Source organism: Haematobia irritans, chromosome 5 (genome assembly GCF_050003625.1).
Source record: "Haematobia irritans isolate KBUSLIRL chromosome 5, ASM5000362v1, whole genome shotgun sequence".
Taxonomy (NCBI): Eukaryota; Metazoa; Arthropoda; class Insecta; order Diptera; family Muscidae; genus Haematobia; species Haematobia irritans.
In genome coordinates, this window is record NC_134401.1 from 10,455,125 (window position 1) to 10,474,302 (window position 19,178).

Consider the following 19,178-nt stretch of genomic DNA (forward strand, 5'->3'; position numbering starts at 1 on the left):
TTTAATTAAAAAATTAATTGATAAAATTAACTTTTTAATCAAATTCGGAAGACTAATTCAGTTAAAAAAAGTGCTGATGTTTTTTTTTTTTAATTTTTAATTCAAAATGTATTTCAAACAATCATTTGTTAATCCAAATAAAAACTCTAAGCCAATTCAGAAAGTAATTAAAAATAGTTACCTTTTTTAATTAATAAATTAATTGAATTTTGCAATCAACATCAATTAAATTTTTAATTGAATTAATTAAAAAATTAATTGAAATTTACTGAAAAAATCTATTAATTGTTTAATCAAGAATTTTTTCTATGCCCAATTAAAACTGTGATTGATACTATCATTTTCGTGATTGAAGACATTTCAATTAAAAAATTAATTGGATCAATTAATTTGGTGATTGAATCAGAAAAAAAAAATTTTTGTGTGTACAAGGAAATTTTTTTGGTAGTTAAAATATTTATTACGTCTGAATCAAATATAAAATTAAAAGATTAATTTATTCAATTAATTTTGTAAGCAAAAACCAAATTTATTACTAACACAAAAATACTTTGATTACTTTCAATTATGAATCCAATTAAATTATTATTTTTATTTTATTTAAAAATTATTAGATTTGATAATCTTTATTTAAATATAATTAGTATTTTATTTAAAATATTTTTTTATTAAACATTTAAAAGATTTTATTAATTTTCTATTTTAATATAATTAGTATTTTATTTTGGAAAAACAATATATTTCAATCACGAAATTAATAAAAAAAAAAAATTATTTAATTTTATTGAAATTTATTGAATTTCAATAATTTTTTTTACAAAAAATTTATAGATTCGATTCATATTTTTATTGGTTATATATTGAAAAAAACTTAAAGTTTTTAGAGTTAAATCTAATATATTTAGATTTAAATTAATTGACAAAATTAAGTTTAGTAACAATTGCTTCATTGATCGAATTAAAATTAAAATTGATATAATTAATTTTTATTTTATTATGATATTAATAGATTCGATTAATATTTTATTAAGATATAATTGGTATTTGAGGTGGAAAAATATTAATGATATATTTTTTTCTGGAATGATTCCTTATGAATTATTTCCCGTTATTACCACTGTCCTTTGTCCCTTATACTTAAAGCAAAACAAAAAAAATAAAAAGAAACTAAAAACACAGAAGCAAATGTGAGAAACTAAATTAAAAATCAACTGAAACTTTTCCATTGCCATGGATGGCATGGCAAACAAAATGTGATGGAGTTTGACTGGGTGCCAGTGGTCCCAAGCGCTTGTATACTAACTAAAAAAAACCCAGCCGTGTGTAAGCGGAGTGGTTAAGAAGTGTTTAACGAGTTCGCAAACGGTTGTGTGATGACGTGACCATGTTCTGGTTGGTTAAATGTGTCGGGAATGCTAATCAGAATTCAAGTTTAAGCGATAATTTTACAATTTTCCCTCACTTCGCGTATGATTTTATTTTTAAAGAACTGCTTGCTTTAAATTGACCACAGGAGAAAATTTAAATCAGCGTAATAAGCAGAGAGAAAAAAATAGCAATTTTCCAGCAGCTGTTGTGATTGAATAAATTATGAAATATGGAAAAAAATTGGTTCGCTAAAAAAGAAAAGAATAGTGAGAGTGGAAATTTAAGTTGGTTTTATTTTTAAAGGATATTATTTCAATATCTAAAAAATTTAAGATTTGTTTCAGAAGATTTTTTCTTCAACAAAAAATTGCCTTTATTCTGTCAAAACTTTAGCGCATATATATATTGTTTGTTATTAGAGTGGGCGGATTTAGGTCCTACATCTGGGTCAAGGATGATCGCTGATAATATCAACTACAAATAATAGCTTGAAACGGAGATTTCGCTGCCAGAGTCACTCAAGTCTGCATTACAGGCCACTGGTCAAGCAACAGGTTTTTCTTCTTTTCTCAAGCTTATGGAAGGATTTGCTAGCTTCCAGCTATTTATAATGACTCTACAAACATCTCGATATACCAATCCTTTTCCATGTGATTATACGAGGATTGCCTTTTACATTGCGAAGTTGTTTTACATTTTTGAGGTTAAACTCACTCAAAACATTTTACAGCAACTTAAAAAATTCATATCGTCCAAAAAAATGGAATGAAATCGTGGACATTTTTGTGGGATTATATTTTACAAATTTCGACGTAGATCAACTCAACAACTCGATAGATGTTATTCATTTCTTGACGATGAAAGTCCGTCAAGAATCTGTGCTTGTCGATAATATTTCGTGGTGAATTCTACTGAGGTCCTAGTTCACTCCAAGACAAATTTTGTGAAGGTCGTCCAAAATCAGTTATTATTCCGGGCACCATTGATGCTGTGCACCAACTGATATTGTCATGTGACCTATCTTGAGATTAGGACATGGCCACCACTCCCGCCAAACATAATCTACCAAAATTTTAACAAAAATTTAACAAATTAAAAAAATCTTACTTTGGAGTTGCTGGTCAAATTTTTTGTCGTCAGTATAAAAAAATTGTTTTTTTTTTTGTGAAAGAAATGATTTATATTGAATTTATCGAAAATTTTGATAAAATTGTATTTCTATAGAATATTTTTCCCAAGTTTTATTTCTATAAAATGTTTTATCAAGATTTTATTTCTATACAACATTTTCTCAAAATTTTATTTCTATAGAAAACGTTGTCAAAATTTCATTTCCATGGAAAATTTTCTCAAAATTGTATTTCTATACAAAATTTTGTTGAATTTTTTATTCTTAAGAAAATTTAGTTAAAATGTTATTTTTTTATGTGTTTATTTATTCAAAATATTATTGCATTACAATTCATAGCATGTCTCAGCGCCAAATTTGGCTTTGTAGAGGCTTTAGAAAATTTTTGCAAAATTTTATTTATAATTTTTTTTTTCAAAATTTTATTTGTATATATTTGTTTTAATTTTTTCTATAGAAAATTTTCTCAAAATTTTATTTCTATAGAAAATTTTCTCAAAATTTTATTTTATAGGAATTTTTTTGTAAAATTTTATTTCTATAGAAAATTTTTGCAAAATTTGATTTCTATACAAAATTTTTTCAAAAGTTTATTTCTATAGTAAATTTTTACTAAACTTTATTTCCATAGAAAATGTATATATTTGTTTTAATTTTTTCTATAGAAAATTTTCTCAAAATTTTATTTCTATAGAAAATTTTCTCAAAATTTTATTTTATAGGAATTTTTTTGTAAAATTTTATTTCTATAGAAAATTTTTGCAAAATTTGATTTCTATACAAAATTTTTTCAAAAGTTTATTTCTATAGTAAATTTTTACTAAACTTTATTTCCATAGAAAATGTTAAAATTTTATTGGAAATTTTGCTTCTATAGAAAATTTAAAAAATTTATTCAAAATTTTTTTTTCTATAGAAAATTTTGGCAAAGTCTTAGGTTAGGTTAGGTGGCAGCCCGATGTATCAGGCTCATTTAGACTATTCAGTCCACATTTTTGAACTTCTCTCTTATCACTGAGTGCTGCCCGATTCTATGTTAAGCTCAATGGCAAGGGACCTCCTATATATATAGCCGAGTTCGAACGGCGTTCCACATTGCAGTGAAACCACATAGAGCAGCTTTGAAACTCTCAGAAGTGTCACCAGCATTACTGAGATGGGATGACCCCGTGTATGCAACGCGGGCATGCTTACCATTGAACCACGGTGGCTCCCTTATTTCTTATTTCTATAGGAAATTTTCTCAAAATTTTATTTCTATAAAAAAATTTTGCAAAATTTTATTTTTATAGAAAATTTTTGCAAAATTTTTTTTTCCATACAAATTTTTTTTTATACCCTCCACCATAGGATGGGGGTATATTAACTTTGTCATTCCGTTTGTAACACATCGAAATATTGCTCTCAGACCCCATAAAGTATATGTATTCTGGGTCGTGGTGAAATTCTGAGTCGATCTGAGCATGTCCGTCCGTCTGTTGAAATCACGCTAACTTCCGACCGAAACAAGCTATCGACTTGAAACTTGGCACAAGTAGTTGTTAATGATGTAGGTCGGGTGGTATTGCAAATGGGCCATATCGGTCCACTTTTACGTATAGCCCCCATATAAACGAACCCTCAAATTTGGCTTGCGATTGCTCTAAGAGAAGCAAATTTCATTCGATCTGGCTGAAATTTTGTACATGGTGTTAGTATATGCTCTCTAACAACCATGCAAAAATTGGTCCATATCGGTCCATAATTACATATAGCCCCCATATAAACCGATCCCCCGATTTGGCTTGGAGCCTCTAAGAGAAGCAAATTTCATCCGATCCGGCTAAAATTTAGTACATGGTATTGGTATATGTTCTCTAATGACTATGCAAAAATTGGTCCATATCGGTCCATAATTATATAGAGCCCCCATATAAATCGATTCCCAGATTTGTCCTCCGGAGCCTCTTGGAGGAACAAAATTCATCCGATCCGGTTGAAATTTTGAACATGGTGTTAGAATGTCGTCTCTAACAAACACGCAAGAATTGGTCCATATCGGTCCATAATTATATATAGTCCCCATATAAACCGATCACCAGATTTGACCTCCGGAACCTCTTGGAAGACCAAAATTCATCTGATTCAGTTGAAATTTGGTATGTGGTGTTAATATATGGCCTCAAACTCCCATGCAAAAATTGGTCGATATCGGTCCATAATTATATATAGGCCCCATATAAACCGATCCCCAGATTTGACCTCCAGAACCCCTTGGAAGAGCAAAATTCTTGCCATTCGGTTGAAATTTGGTACGTGATGTTAGTATATGGTATCCAACAACCATGCAGGAATTGGTTCCTATCAGTCCATAATTATATATAGCTCCCATAAAAACCGATACCCAGATTTGACCTCCGGTGCCTTTTGGAGAAGCAAAATTCATCCGATCTGCTTGAAATTTGGTACGTGGTGGTAGTATATATTTAACAACCATGCCAAAAGTGGTCCATATCAGTCCATAATCGTACATAGCCCCATATAAACCGATCCCGAGATTTGGTTTTGGAACCTCTTGGAGGAGCAAATTTCATCCGAGTGAGTTGAAATTTGGTACATTGTGCTAGTATATGGTCGTTAACAACCATGCCTAACTAGGTCCATATCGGTCTATAGTTATATATGGCCCTCAGATAAATCGATCCCCAATCACACAAAAATTGGTCCATATCAAGTTCATAATTGTATACAGCCCCCATATAAGCGACCCCCATATTTCAATTCTGGCTCCCTACGTACAAAAAGTCCATATCGATTCGTAATTATTTGTAGACTTAACTATACATAACTTTTTTGTCTAATATATACCATGTATGGACTAAATCACAGTCTTTCGTAGAAGTTTCTACGCAATCCATGGTGGTGGGTACATAAGATTCGGCCTGGCCGAACTTGCGGCCGTATGTACTTGTTTTTATTATTATCTAGAGAATTTAAGTATTTTTTAATTGGAGAGGAATACTTTGCAATTCCTGATTTTTGCAACAAATTTATATACAAATGAAATTTTGACAAAATTTTCTACAGAAATAAAATTTGACAAAATTTTCTATGGAAATAAAGTTTTGCAAACATTTTCTATAAAAATAAAATTTTGCAAAACTGTTCGATAGAAATAAAATTTTAACAAAATTTTCTTTAGAATTAAAATTTTTGACAAAATTTTCTGTAGCAATAAAATTTTGAGAAAAATCTACCAAAACATCAAAAATTCTACCAATTTACCAAGCAGTAAAAAATCTACGAGTTCTTGTTAGAATTCTATCAACTGTGGCAGCCGTGGTTGGAACCTGCATAATTTGTCAATCGCTCAATGAAAGGTTCGGGTCGATTGGTCGAAGGAAATGCCCCAAAATACGAACGCGGTGTCTTTGATATCGGCATTTAGGCCACCCTTTTTTCCATGACATAGTCAGTAAGTCTATAATAGTGAGGGTTCAGCAATAGACTTTGAAATCCATGTACAAACTCCTGTCATATGAAGGATTTAAGGCTAGGAATTCTAGACCATATGGCAAGGAGTTCCACGGGTGGATGTGATATCTTCTGATTGGCGTTTTTAAATTCTCATCCCTATATTTACAACATGTTAACTAGAAGTATCCTTATAGGTGAATATCATAGCTTTTTGAATTGGAATTTCGATAATAATCTAACTCACAATTCTCTGCATCACATTCTACTACAGTGCTTCATCCAAGTCCTTCGTCAATAAGATCGTCTATCCCTGACGGCTAGTCTGCCGATAATGCTTTTATATCCACCTATCGGCATTTTAGCTATAATATATTCTGACTCAAAATTTCGTTTTTTATTTTTTATACTAATTTTTATAAATAAATAAATCTTTATTTATAAAAAAAAAATAATTTTGAGCTTACTACAGTTAGTGGTCTTTCCTTAGTAATTCAGGTCTAATTCAGTTTTCTATCTAAGATTATTCCTTGGTATTCCTTCACTTTCTACAGTGCGGGATTTTTGGGGACGAAAGCTTCCTGTTATGCGGACAAGAGATACAAAACAACATGGTAACATGGTGAGGGCCAGTAGACCAATATAAAAAAGGACCTCTTTATTAATGTCCTTCTGCTGGTGGTATATAAGGAACTATATTTCGATCTTCTTATGGTTTTTTCTTAAATCTCTAGCATTTTTATTCAAACAAAGTCTATAGTAATCAAAATTCGAATCTCTTTTATATGGAAGTTATACACACATGAGTGAAATTTATGTCCATATTGAACGAATGTTCTCTAAAGTGTAATCTCTTTTGTTTATAAAACTCAGGGACAACACCACACAAGGCATATCCTTTTGAAAAACAAAGTTTCTTCAATATTTCTACTTACCATGTATAGTGGCCGTTTGGTAGGCTGGTGGCGGTGGTGGCAACATTTCCTCATCTTCTCGGGCAGAGCCATCTGGGCCTTCTTCTTCACCACCACTAGCCAATGTTAAACTTTGTTTCCTTCGATGTGGCATTTGTATTGTGTGATATTTAACCAAAGGCTGTTGCACTGAGGTGGTCAATGCCAGAGATGAGGCTAACGAAGTTGTTGTGGTATTGGTGTTGGTGTTGGAGGTGCTGGTGGTGGCATTGATGGCAGAGTTCGCATTGCCCGATAATGCTAATGGATTTTGGCCCACAGCTCCAGCTGGTGTTACAATTGGAAAGTATACTGTTGTGGTTGATCCACTGGCCAAGGGATTTATGCTAAGATTTGAGGTGGTCATACCTCCAGCAATCGCTGGCCCACAATGAATCGCAGATGTTTGGAAACGTAACATATTCGTGGGCACGGCCATAAAATGATGATGGGTTCCCCCTGAACTGACCGGCCCTGAGGATGTTTGCAGTGTTGCCGATGGTGGTATGATATAGTGCCTGATGGCTTGCTGATGTGTTGGGGAGGAGTTTGCCGATGCCGAAGAGACTATGTGATAGGTGGCCATGGGCGGTGAATAATAACGTGGTGTTGCTGGAATGTTTGTAATACCTGGTCCACTTGAAGAATTGGGTATGACCAGGCGACAGCTGGTGCCAGAGGCAGCCATTGAAGACAATTTGTTGCCAGTAGTCATTAGCATGACATCTGGTCGTTGCTGATAGTATTGTTGTTGTTGGTGCTGCTGCTGCTGTTGTTGGCCTGTTGTTATACCCAGTGTTGGTGACATTTTCAATTGCATGCATGCGCTTAATTGATGTTGTTGATTGAGTTTTCCTACCAAGTCGAGAGAAGTAAAATGAAAAAACAACAAGAAGAAAAAATATGGATAAAAGAATGTCATAAAATAAATCATAAATTAATGATTGCTTTTATTGTTTACAGAAGAATGAGGGTTTTCAAGGAGCATTCAATTAAAATCTCTTTGTTATTGTGCTTGCTTTAGGACAAGGCATTTTTTGGTTCTATTGGAAATTGGAAGCTTTTTAAGATCCTCAAATCGATAGAAATTTTTGTCAAAATTTTATTTCTATAGAAAATTTAGTCAAAATTTTATTTCTATAAAAAATTTTGTCAAAATTGTATACCAATGGAAAACTTTGTCAACATTTTATCTTTATAGAAATTTTTATCACATTTTTATTTCTATAGAAAATTTTGTCAAAATTTTATTTCTATAGAAAATTTTGTCAAAATTTTATTTCTATAGAAAATTTTGTCAAAATTTTATTTCTATAGAAAATTTTGACAAAATTTGATTTTTATAGAAAATTTTGTCAAAATTTGATTTTATAGAAAATTTTGTCAAAATTTGATTTCTATAGCAATTTTTATCAACTTTTTATTTCTATAGAAATTTTTATCAAATTTTTATTTTTATAGAAAATTTTGTCAAAATGTTATTTCTATAGAAAATTTTGTCAAAATTTTATTTCTATAGAGAATTTTGTCAAACATTTTTTTTTCAGTAGAAAATTTTGTCAAAATTTTATTTTTATAGAAAATTTTGTCTAAATTTTATTTTTATAGAAAATTTTGTCTAAATTGTATTTCTATAGAAAATTTTGTTACAAATTTTATTTCTATAGAAAATTTTCTCAAAATTTTATTTCTATAGAAAATTTTGTCAAAATTTTATTTCCATAAAAATTTTTGTCAAATTTTATTTTTTTATAGAAATTTTTATCACACAAATTTTTTTTCCATGGAAGATATTGTCTAAATTTTATTTGTATAGAAACTTTTGTTAAAGTTTTTTTCTATCGAAAATTTTGTAAAAAATTTTTTTCCTGTAGAAAATTTTGTCAAAATTGTATTTTTATAGAAAATTTTGTGAAAATTTTATTTCTATAGAAAATTTTGTCAAAATTTTATTTCCATAAAAATTTTTGTCAAAATGTTATTTCTATAGAAAATTTTGTCAAAATTTTATTTCTATAGAAAATTTTGTCAAACATTTTTTTTCAGTAGAAAATTTTGTCAAAATTTTATTTTTATAGAAAATTTTCTCAAAATTTTATTTTGTCAAAATTTTATTTCAATAGAAAAATTTGTCAAAATTTTATTTCTATAGAAAATTTTAACAAAATTTTATTTCAATAGAAAATTTGTCAAAATTTTATTTCTATAGAAAATGTTGTCAAAATTTTATTTCAATAGAAAAATTTGTCAATATTTTATTTCTATATAAAATTGGAAGCTTTTTAAAATCCTCAAATCGATAGAAATTTTTGTCAAAATTTTATTTCTATAGAAAATTGTGTCAAAATTTTATTTCTACGCAAAATTTTGTCACGGTTTTTATTTCTATGGAAGATATTGTCTAAATTTTATTTGTATAGAAAATTTTGTTAAAATTTCGTTTCTATAGAAAATTTTGTAAATTTTTTTTCCAGCAAAATTTGTCAAAATTTTATTTTTATAGAAAATTTTGTCAAAATTTTATTTCTATGGAAGATATTGTCTAAATTTTATTTTTATAGAAAATTTTGTCATAATTGTATTTCTATAGAAAATTTTGTTACAAATTTTATTTCTATAGAAAATTTTGTTAAAATTTTATTTGTATAGAAAATTTCGTTAAAATTTCATTTTTAAAGAAAATTTCGTAAAAGTTGTTTTCCAATAGAAAATTTTGTCAAAATTTTATTTTTATAGAAAATTTTATCAAAATTTTTTTATTTCTATAGAAATTTTTATCAAATTTTTATTTCTATACAAATTTTTATGAATTTATTTTCTATAGAAAATTTTGTAAAAATTTTATATCTATAGAAAATTTTGTCACAAATTTTATTTCTATGGAAGATATTGTCTAAATTTTATTTGTATAGAAAATTTTGTTAAAGTTTCGTTTCTATAGAACATTTTGTAATTTTTTTTCCAGTAGAAAATTTTGTTAAAATTTTATATTTATAGAAAATTTTGTGAAAATTTTATTTCTATAGAAAATTTTGTCAAAATTTTATTTCCGTAAAATTTTTTGTCAAATTGTTATTTTTATAGAAAATTTTGTCAAAATTTTATTTCTGTAGAAAATTTTCTCAAAAATTTAATTGCGATATAAATTTTTGTTAAAATTTTATTTCTATAGAAAATTTTGTCAAAATTTTATTTCTATAGAAAATGTTGCCAAAATTTTATTTCTTTAGAATATTTTAACAAAGTTTTATTTCTTTAGAAAATTTTAACAAAATTTTATTTCTAAAGAAAATTTTGCAAAGTTTTACTTCAAAATTTTGTTTCTATGGAAAAATTTGTCAAAATTTTATTTCTGTAAAAATTTTGTCAAAATTTTATTGCGATACAAAATTTTGTTAAAATTGTATTTCTAAAAAAAAATTGTCATAATTTTATTTCTATAGAAAAATGTTGTCCAAATTTTATTTCTTTAGAAAATTTTGTCAAAATTTTATTTCTATAGAAAATTTTATTTCCATATGAAATTTTGCCAATATTTTATTTCTATAGAAAATTTTGTCAAAATTTTATTTCTATAGAAAATTTTGTCAAAATTTATTTCTATAGAACATTTTGTCACATATTTTATTTCTATAGAAAATTTTGTCAAAATTTTATTTCTATGAAAATTTCGGCAAAACTTTATTTCTATAGAAAATTTTTATAAAGTTTTATTGCTATTAAAATTTCGTCAAAATTTTATTTCTATGAAAATATCGTCAAAATTTTATTTCTATAGAAAATGTTATCAAAATTTTGTTTCTATAGAAAATTTTATCAAAATTTTATTTCTATAGACAATTTTGCAAAATTTTTTCTATAGAAAATTTTATTTATTTCTATAGAAAATTTATGCAATATCCTTTATCCATACCAAAATATTAAAAATTCTAGCAATCTACAAATGGTAAAAAATCTACCATTTTGAGTAGAACTTTATCAATATGGCAAACGTGATTATACCCCCTCAGCAATGCTGGCTTTATTTTTTAGTGTGGTTTCATCGTAATGTAAATGTCGTTCGGACTTGGCTATAAAAAGTGGGCCCGTTGTCATTGAGGAATCGGGCAGCACTCACTGATATGGGAGAAGTTCACCAATATGGTATAACAAGTTTATGTGAGCCTGAAACTACGAGCTGCCACTATACCTAATCTAACCTTAGAGAAAACAATTAATATTTTTCCTATCGATCACTTTAGTTTTTTTTTTTAATTTCGTGCTGCGATTCTTTTGTTTCATAAAAGTTTTACATTTTCCTATTCATTGGAGTATAACCATATTCAAATAAACATTTTGACTTACCATCTTTAAGGCCAAGTTTTGTTGTAGGTGATGATGTCACACCTGACACAGCTGCACCTCCCCCAATTGCGGCAGTCAATTCATCCGATAAACTGTTGTCAATATTATTGCATTTATAATTGTCATACGATATACTCGTATTGGTATCGCCAACAATGGCATCATATTTACAATTTTTACAATTTGTCTGTAAGATTAAAAAAAGCAGGAAAAAGTCATTTTTTGAAGAAAAAAAAAAAGAAAAACATTTTTGAAATTTTTTATAAAATTTGTAAATTTCCCTTATTAATGTTTATGAAATATATATAAATGTATTTCGCCAAAATTATAATTTATTCTGTGGAACGTTTCCAATTAGTAGATGGAACGTCTAACATATTTCTTAAAAATTATACAAATATTGTAAGAAAAGCATAATAATAAAAATCTAAAAAAAAAAATATAAAATAAATAGAATCTGTCACTATTTATATGATAGGAATTTTTTGTTGGTTTAAAACCCTTGTTTTTATACATTTTACTCATCAAAATAACAGTCAGTATAGATATATGAAAAATGCTTATAATGATGATGTACATATAAAGGTAGTTGTGAGTATATCTCTTACTCAACAGTATCAAAAGATTTATTTCCCATTTAAAATTCTCTGCATTTATTTATTTGCATTGTTCTCTTGCCTCTTTTTGGAGAGTACAAGTGTGGGTGTATGTGCGTGAGAAGTTCTCTACCTTTGATAGATACTTGCATGATTGAAGAATAGTGCACAATCAGCACACACACACATTCAATCATAGATATAACCATACATTTATTGCTATGAGTATATATATATATATATATATATTTTATTCAATTGCTGTGAAGTATACGCACTATTGTTTTTTTTTTTTTTTTTCATTTCTAAAGAGGTATACTTGAAATCTATTACTTTACATGATGGGATTTTGAGCAAATACAATTTTTCAATATACACAATCGTCTTACTTACTTATCCTACTCAATTGTCAAAGATTTTTAAATGGAAAATTCCCTCTTTGCGTAGCTTCTTTTTCATCGATTAAAAACAAAATAATAATAAAAACCTTAGTATAAAATTTCAATGTTAACTATTATAGGGGTATGTAGATAATTTGTAATTTTTAGTTGGACAACTTAATTTCCTTAAAAAAGGAAGTTTTGCTTGTGAGAGGAGATGCATTTCTCTCATATAAATGGTAGGGTAGAATTGGAAAATATGGAGGAATTCGTATTATTAAATTATTGAAAAGAAAAAGCCAGGTACCAACCTCACAAGTCTGACTATACATATGTTTCAGTGTTGGCTTATTCACATTTCCTTAGTCTTTAGTAAGATCTGGCGTGGTGAGAATGTTAATTTCTTGTGAAAATTATATACGAGAATTATTATACCCTCCACTATAGGATGGGGGTATATTAACTTTGTCATTCCGTTTGTAACACATCGAAATATTGCTTTAAGACCCCATAAAGTATATATATTCCGGGTCGTGGTTAAATTCTGAGTCGATCTGAGCATGTCCGTCCGTCCGTCTGTTGAAATCACGCTAACTTCCGAACGATGTTGAAGTAGGTCGGATGGTATTTGGTGTCACGTGCACACCTCTGGTTATATCGTCTTCGAATTTCTCCCTGGTCAAGAATATATATATACTTTATATAGTCCGAAATCGATATTTCGATGTGTTACAAACGGAATGACAAACTTATTATACCCCCGTCACCATTCTATGGTTGTGGGTATAAAAATGAAAGATAATGAAAATAGATGAAAAATAATAAAAAAAACAAGTGTATACGGCCGTAAGTTCGGCCAGGCCGAATCTTATGTACCCTCCACCATGGATTGCGTAGAAACTTCTACGAAAGACTGTCATCCACAAATTTCAACTCACATGGTTGTTAAATATCATATACTACCACCACGTACCAAATTTCAACCAGATCGGATGAATTTTGCTTCTCCAAAAGGCACCGGAGGTCAAATCTGGGGATCGGTTTATATGGGCGCTATATATTATTATGGACTGATAGAAACAAACTCCTGTATGGTTGTTGGATACCCTATACTAACATCACGTACCAAATTTCAACCGAATGGGAAGAATTTTGCTCTTCCAAGGGGCTCCGGAGGTCAAGTCTGGGGATCCGTTTATATGGGGGCTATATATAATTATGTACCAATTTTTGAATGGTGGTACCTAGCATCGCATACCAAATTTCAATCGGATCGAATTGAAGTTGCCTTTGCGAATGGCTTCGGAAGTCAAATTTGGGATCGTTTTAAAAGTTGGGGCTATAGCTAAAAGTGGTCTGATACCCACATGCAACACCATCCGACATACATGAAACAACTGCTTGTATAAAGTTTCAAGTCATTTTCAACAGACGGACGGACATCATAGGCAGGAACTAGGCAACTTTTCTTCAGTGTGTATGTATGTATGTATGTATGTTGATAATATGTAATTTTCGTATCGAAAACTTAATAGAGTAAAACCTCTCTATTATGGACACTTTGCAAAGCGGAAAATTGGCATGAGATGTTTCCAATATTATCACGTTAAAATTAATCTCTCATATTTGGACTCCTTCGAAATGTGGATAAAATTGAGCCGACCATGACATTTCACTTCTGGGAGGTTTCTCTGTTTGTAAAATCCAAACTTTAAACATTTTCCGCAAAAAAAAAAAAAAAATACTGTGAAACGCCTCAAACGGGAAGTACTTCTCTCAAAAGTGGAAAAGTTTGCTATATTAGCATATTAGGTTAGGTTAGGTGGCAGCCCGATGTATCAGGCTCACTACTACTATTCAGTCCATTGTGATACCACATTGGTGAACTTCTCTCTTATCACTGCGTGCTGCTCGATTCCATGTTAAGCTCAATGACAAGGAACCTCCTTTTTATAGCAGAGTCCGAACGGCGTTCCACATTGCAGTGAAATCACTTAGAGAAGCTTTGAAACCCTCAGAAATGTCACCAACATTACTGAGGTGGGATAATCCACCGCTGAAAAGACTTTTGGGTGTTCGGTCGAAGCAGGAATCGAACCCACGACCTTGTGTATGCAAGGCGGGCATACTGACCATTGCACCACGGAGGCTTATCACATTAAGATTAACTTAAATTAACTTCTCATCCCAAATATGGTAAAAATGTAGGCGACCGTCGGTGGTTTCGTAAGAAAAGAGTTTAGATCCGCACAATGTGATCCGGTAGTAGTGTAATTTGGATAATGATTTTTACTTCAGATTGTCATGAGAGCGAGGTAGTGTATTTCTGGATACCTAGCATTTCTGTAGATGTTAAAATTAAAGTGGCAGCCTGATATATTTTCAGGCTCTCTTAGACTATTCAGTCCAATGTGGTAGAAGTTGTGCTTTCAAGTTTATTTGAAACCGAAATTTCTTAATTTTGTAATATTTTGCATTTAATTTTGAACAATTTCGTAATTGCACTTTTATTTGTTTATTATCAATTAATAGTTAATCGGATCAATTAATTTTTTTAATTGGCTATTAATTCTATCACTTTCAGGATTGAAGAAGATTTAAGTAAAAATTAAATGGATTACTTAATTTGGTGATTGAATTAAAAATCAAAGAATACAAGATCAAATCTCATACAAGGTGAGTTTTTTAAGCAGTTAAAAACAAAACAACTTTTTTACGCATCCTTTTTGTGGTATTATTTTGAACATACATTTATAATATTTTTTCTGAAATTTTATTTTAATTTATTTCTATTAAATTTACTTACGTATTCAAAGTCAAATAATAGTAATTCTAAAAATTTCTTGTGGCTTATATTTATTCTTTTCTCACGAACATTGCATGAAATGAACAAATACCTGGGAACATGTCATTTCAGCCACAATATATGTTGAATTCAAATGGTTCACACATACAAACACCTACACGCACAAATACATCTATATACCATGTGGTTTCTGAAATACAAGTAAAATTAGAAATCTCCGTAGCCAGAGGCTTCATTTTATTGACTCAATAGTTTGTAGATAAACCACAAACTAACATTGCATGAAAATCGATATGTGACATGAGAAAGGCTTGACAAATATATGAAGAATTCACAGAAAATATGATACGCTTTTATTATTATGAATACTGGGAAATATTTTATTATTTCTATAAAGCCAAAATGTTATTATGGATATAAATAAAATTGTGAAATCAAAAAAAAAAAATTTCCATGAATTTTTCTGGGTATTTCATTTCGTTATCATGTACATATAAAATTTGATTCAATAAAATTCATTATACATATAAAATACTGAATTGAAATTTTATGAGAAATACGAAAAGACTTTTTCAACTAACCAATAGTTTTTTTTTCTTAGATACACATTTCTTTTTTAAATAAATATCAATAGTTCTTTTTTATTTCATTTCTATATTTTATCATGCCCTAGTAATACCCTTTTCCCATGATTCCTTTTATAATTCATACAATAACTGTGCAATTCAATTTGAGTATGAAATTAAGTTATAATTACTCCTATCAATGGTCACATATTCATTTATTCAAAGACCAGATTTCATTCATTGTCCTCCTGCTGACGTGGTATTGACATTTTCATTTCCTTAAGCAAAAATAATTGAATTGTAATTAATTGTGGTTTGATTGAGGGAGGAATAATCTCATGTACCTAATGAAGAAACTACCTTGCAATTTATGATGTTTGTCCAATTTGAATTTTGTAGTCCATCGTGGTTCATAAAATCCTCATAGAAAATAAATTTGGATATTTCAGAAAGAAAATACTAAAATGGCATGAAAACGATGAAAACTTTTATTTTGTCAAAATTTTTGCCACAGAAAATTTTGTTACAATATTATTTCTATAGAAACAACTTTGTCAAAATTTTATTTCTATGGAAAATTTTGTCAAAATGTTATTTCTATAGAAAATTTTGTCCAAATTTTATTTCTCTAGAAGATTTTATCAAAATTTTATTTCTATAGAAAAATTTTGTCAAAATTTTATTTCTATTGAAAATTTTGTTAAAATATTATTTATATAGACAAATTTTGTTAAAATATTAAAAAAAATTATTTCTATTGAAAATTTTTTCAAAATATTATTTCTATAGAAAACATTTTAATAATTTTATTCTGTAGAAAATTTTGTCGAAATTTTATTGTTATAGGCGATTTTGTCAAAATTTTATTTCCATAGAAAATGTTGTCAAAATTTTATTTTTATAGAAAAAATTTTCAAAATTTCATTTCTGTAGAAAATTTTGTCAAAATTCTATTTCTATAGAAAATTTTGTCAAAATTGTTTTTCTATAGAAAATTTTGTCAAATTTTTATATCTATAGAAAATTTTGTCAACATTTTACTTCTATAGAAAATTTTATCAAAATTTTATTTCTCTAGACAAATTTTGTCAAAATTTTATTTCTCTAGACAAATTTTGTCAAAATTTTATTTCTATAGAAAATTTTGTCAAAATTGTATTTCTATAGAAAATTTTGTCACATTTTTATATCTATAGAAAATTTTGTCAACATTTTATTTTTGTAGAAAATTTTGTCAAAATTTTATTTCTCTAGACAAATTTTGTCAAAATTTTATTTCTGTAGAAAATTTTGTCAAAATTAATTTGTGTAGAAAATTTTGTCAAAATTATATTTCTATAGAAAATTTTGTCAAAATATTATTTCTATAGAAAAAAATTTAATAATTTTATTTCTGTAGAAAATTTTTCAAAATCTTATTTCTATAGAATTTTTTGTCAATATTTTATTGTTATAGACGATTTTTCCAAAATTTTATTTCTATCGAAAATTTTGCCAAAATTTTATTTCGATTTAAAATTTTGTCAAAATTTTATTTCTATAGAAAATTTTGGCAAAATATTATTCCTATAGAAAAATTTTCATAATTTTATTTCTGTAGAAAACGTTGTCAAAATTGTTATAGACGATTTTATCAAAATTTTATTTCTATGGAATATTTTGACACAATTTTATTTCTATAGAAATTTTTGTCAAAATTTTATTTTGAGCGTGCTCAAAATAGACCCAGCCAATTGCATTCAAATCGACGATTTGATGGTGGCAAAGGAAAAGAGAAATGTTTGTATGAATTTATTTCGGCAAAACCCAACTATCATAAACCTTTTTTCTGAAGGTTCAAATGTGGTTCCCATTGGGTTTAGTGAACTACCAGAATTTTTTTTCTGATAATGGGTTAATAATTTTTTTCTGCAAGTAGAGGATACTGATGAGGAATGTGGTAATTCCGAAACGTGCATCCATCCAAACATCCTGCAGTCTATAGGGCTTTGCCCAAATAACGTTGACAAACATTATTCTCCTCTGTTGTTTAAGCTACTCTTGTAGTTTAGTCAACGCATTTTCTTAATTTTATTTTTATAGAAAATTTTGGGAACATTTTATTTTTATAGAAAATTTTGAGAATTTTTTTTCTACGGAAAGTTTTATCAAAATTTTATTTCTATAGAAAATGTTGACAAAATTTTATTTCTATAGAAAATTTTGACAAGATTTTATTTCTATAGAAAATTTTGACAAAATTTTAATTCTATAGAAGATTTTGACAAAATGTTATTTCTATTGAAAATTTTGTTAATTTTTATTTCTATAGAAAATTTTGTTAATTTTTATATGCATAGAAAATTTTGTCAAAATTTTATTTCTATAGGAAATGTATTCCAAATTACAAGCTGTCTTATAATCTCGTCCCCAAAACCCTCATCCACCATAAGAGACTACATTTTTCCAAGTGTTTGGATTTTTTTCATTACTTCCTGAAGTTTGCTTTTATTTAAACAGCACTTTAATTACACTTGTTAAACGTGTGGTTAATTTGATGTTGAAACAAAACTAGAACTAGGCGTTGTGCGAAAATGAACGAAAGAAAATGAAATTACTACAATGTCAGTTTGCAAGAATGCTAATTCATGGAGTTTGGAGGAGTTTTACTGAACAGACCAACGACGTGTTCTGCCTGTTCTGTTGCACATTTCACAGTTAATGAAATTGTTGCTTAAACAAAAACTTTTGTTGAAAGCGTATTTCATTCTTTGTTAGTTATGGGGGGAGAGAAATTCCATTTATTTTTGTTCATTTCATTTGGATATTTCCTGGGCAACTCCTTCACAAACTTCATGCAATGACCACTTAACCTCGTTTGTGCTTTTGTTACGATTTTTGTTTTGCTAACTTTCAACAGTCCTACTATGGCTGACTGGAATTAAGTAAGGCGTTATTTTCAGAAACTCTAGTGAAAATAAATATAGATGTATATTAAATTAAATAAATTTTTTTATCTTTAATTGAAAAATGCACGCTACGGTTTCTGTATGCTTAAATATGACTTAATATAGACTTTGATAAAAAAATGTCCAACTAAAATCTTGGATTTTAAAAGAACATCATTTTAATTGGTTGTTTCCCTATTAAGGAATTGATATAATCATGGATTTGAAATTGATGAATCTGAACAGAGAATAAAAAAATTAGTAAAGAAAAATATCAGCCGACATTCCCGTTTCGATCTGTCTGAAATTTCCTTAGTAGTCGTTTACCAAAATATAATAAATTGCTCTTGGATTACACAGTAAGGCTAAGTATTGGATGAGACTGTAAGGCTAAGTATTGGATTAGACAGTAAGGCTAAGTACTTATCAGACCACCCAAGTAGAACACTATTTCCAACGACACTTTCAGAAAAGGCAAAATATTTGCTGTACATCAACTTCTCCCAATTGCAATATTCACTCTATCCCTCGTCCTCTCTCTCTCTCTCCTTCTGTCTTCTCAATTATCCTCTCGAATGCTTCATCTTCCTGGCCACAATTGCCATCATTTTCAGTTTTCTGCCTCAGTGGAAAAAACCAAGGCGTAAATTGTTGCT

General features: G+C 28.5%; 1 protein-coding gene across 1 annotated transcript in view; it reads right to left on the minus strand.

Annotated features, from left to right (window-relative positions):
• LOC142239505 (uncharacterized) overlaps positions 1–19,178 on the minus strand; it is a 95,249-nt gene that overhangs the window by 41,226 nt on the left and 34,845 nt on the right. Inside the window, exons 8-9 of the mRNA XM_075311296.1 lie at positions 11,248–11,434; positions 6,886–7,758 (exon numbers count right to left, since the gene is read on the minus strand). Of these exons, the coding sequence (XP_075167411.1) occupies positions 6,886–7,758; positions 11,248–11,434 (1,060 nt within the window). The remainder of the gene's footprint in view (positions 1–6,885; positions 7,759–11,247; positions 11,435–19,178) is intronic.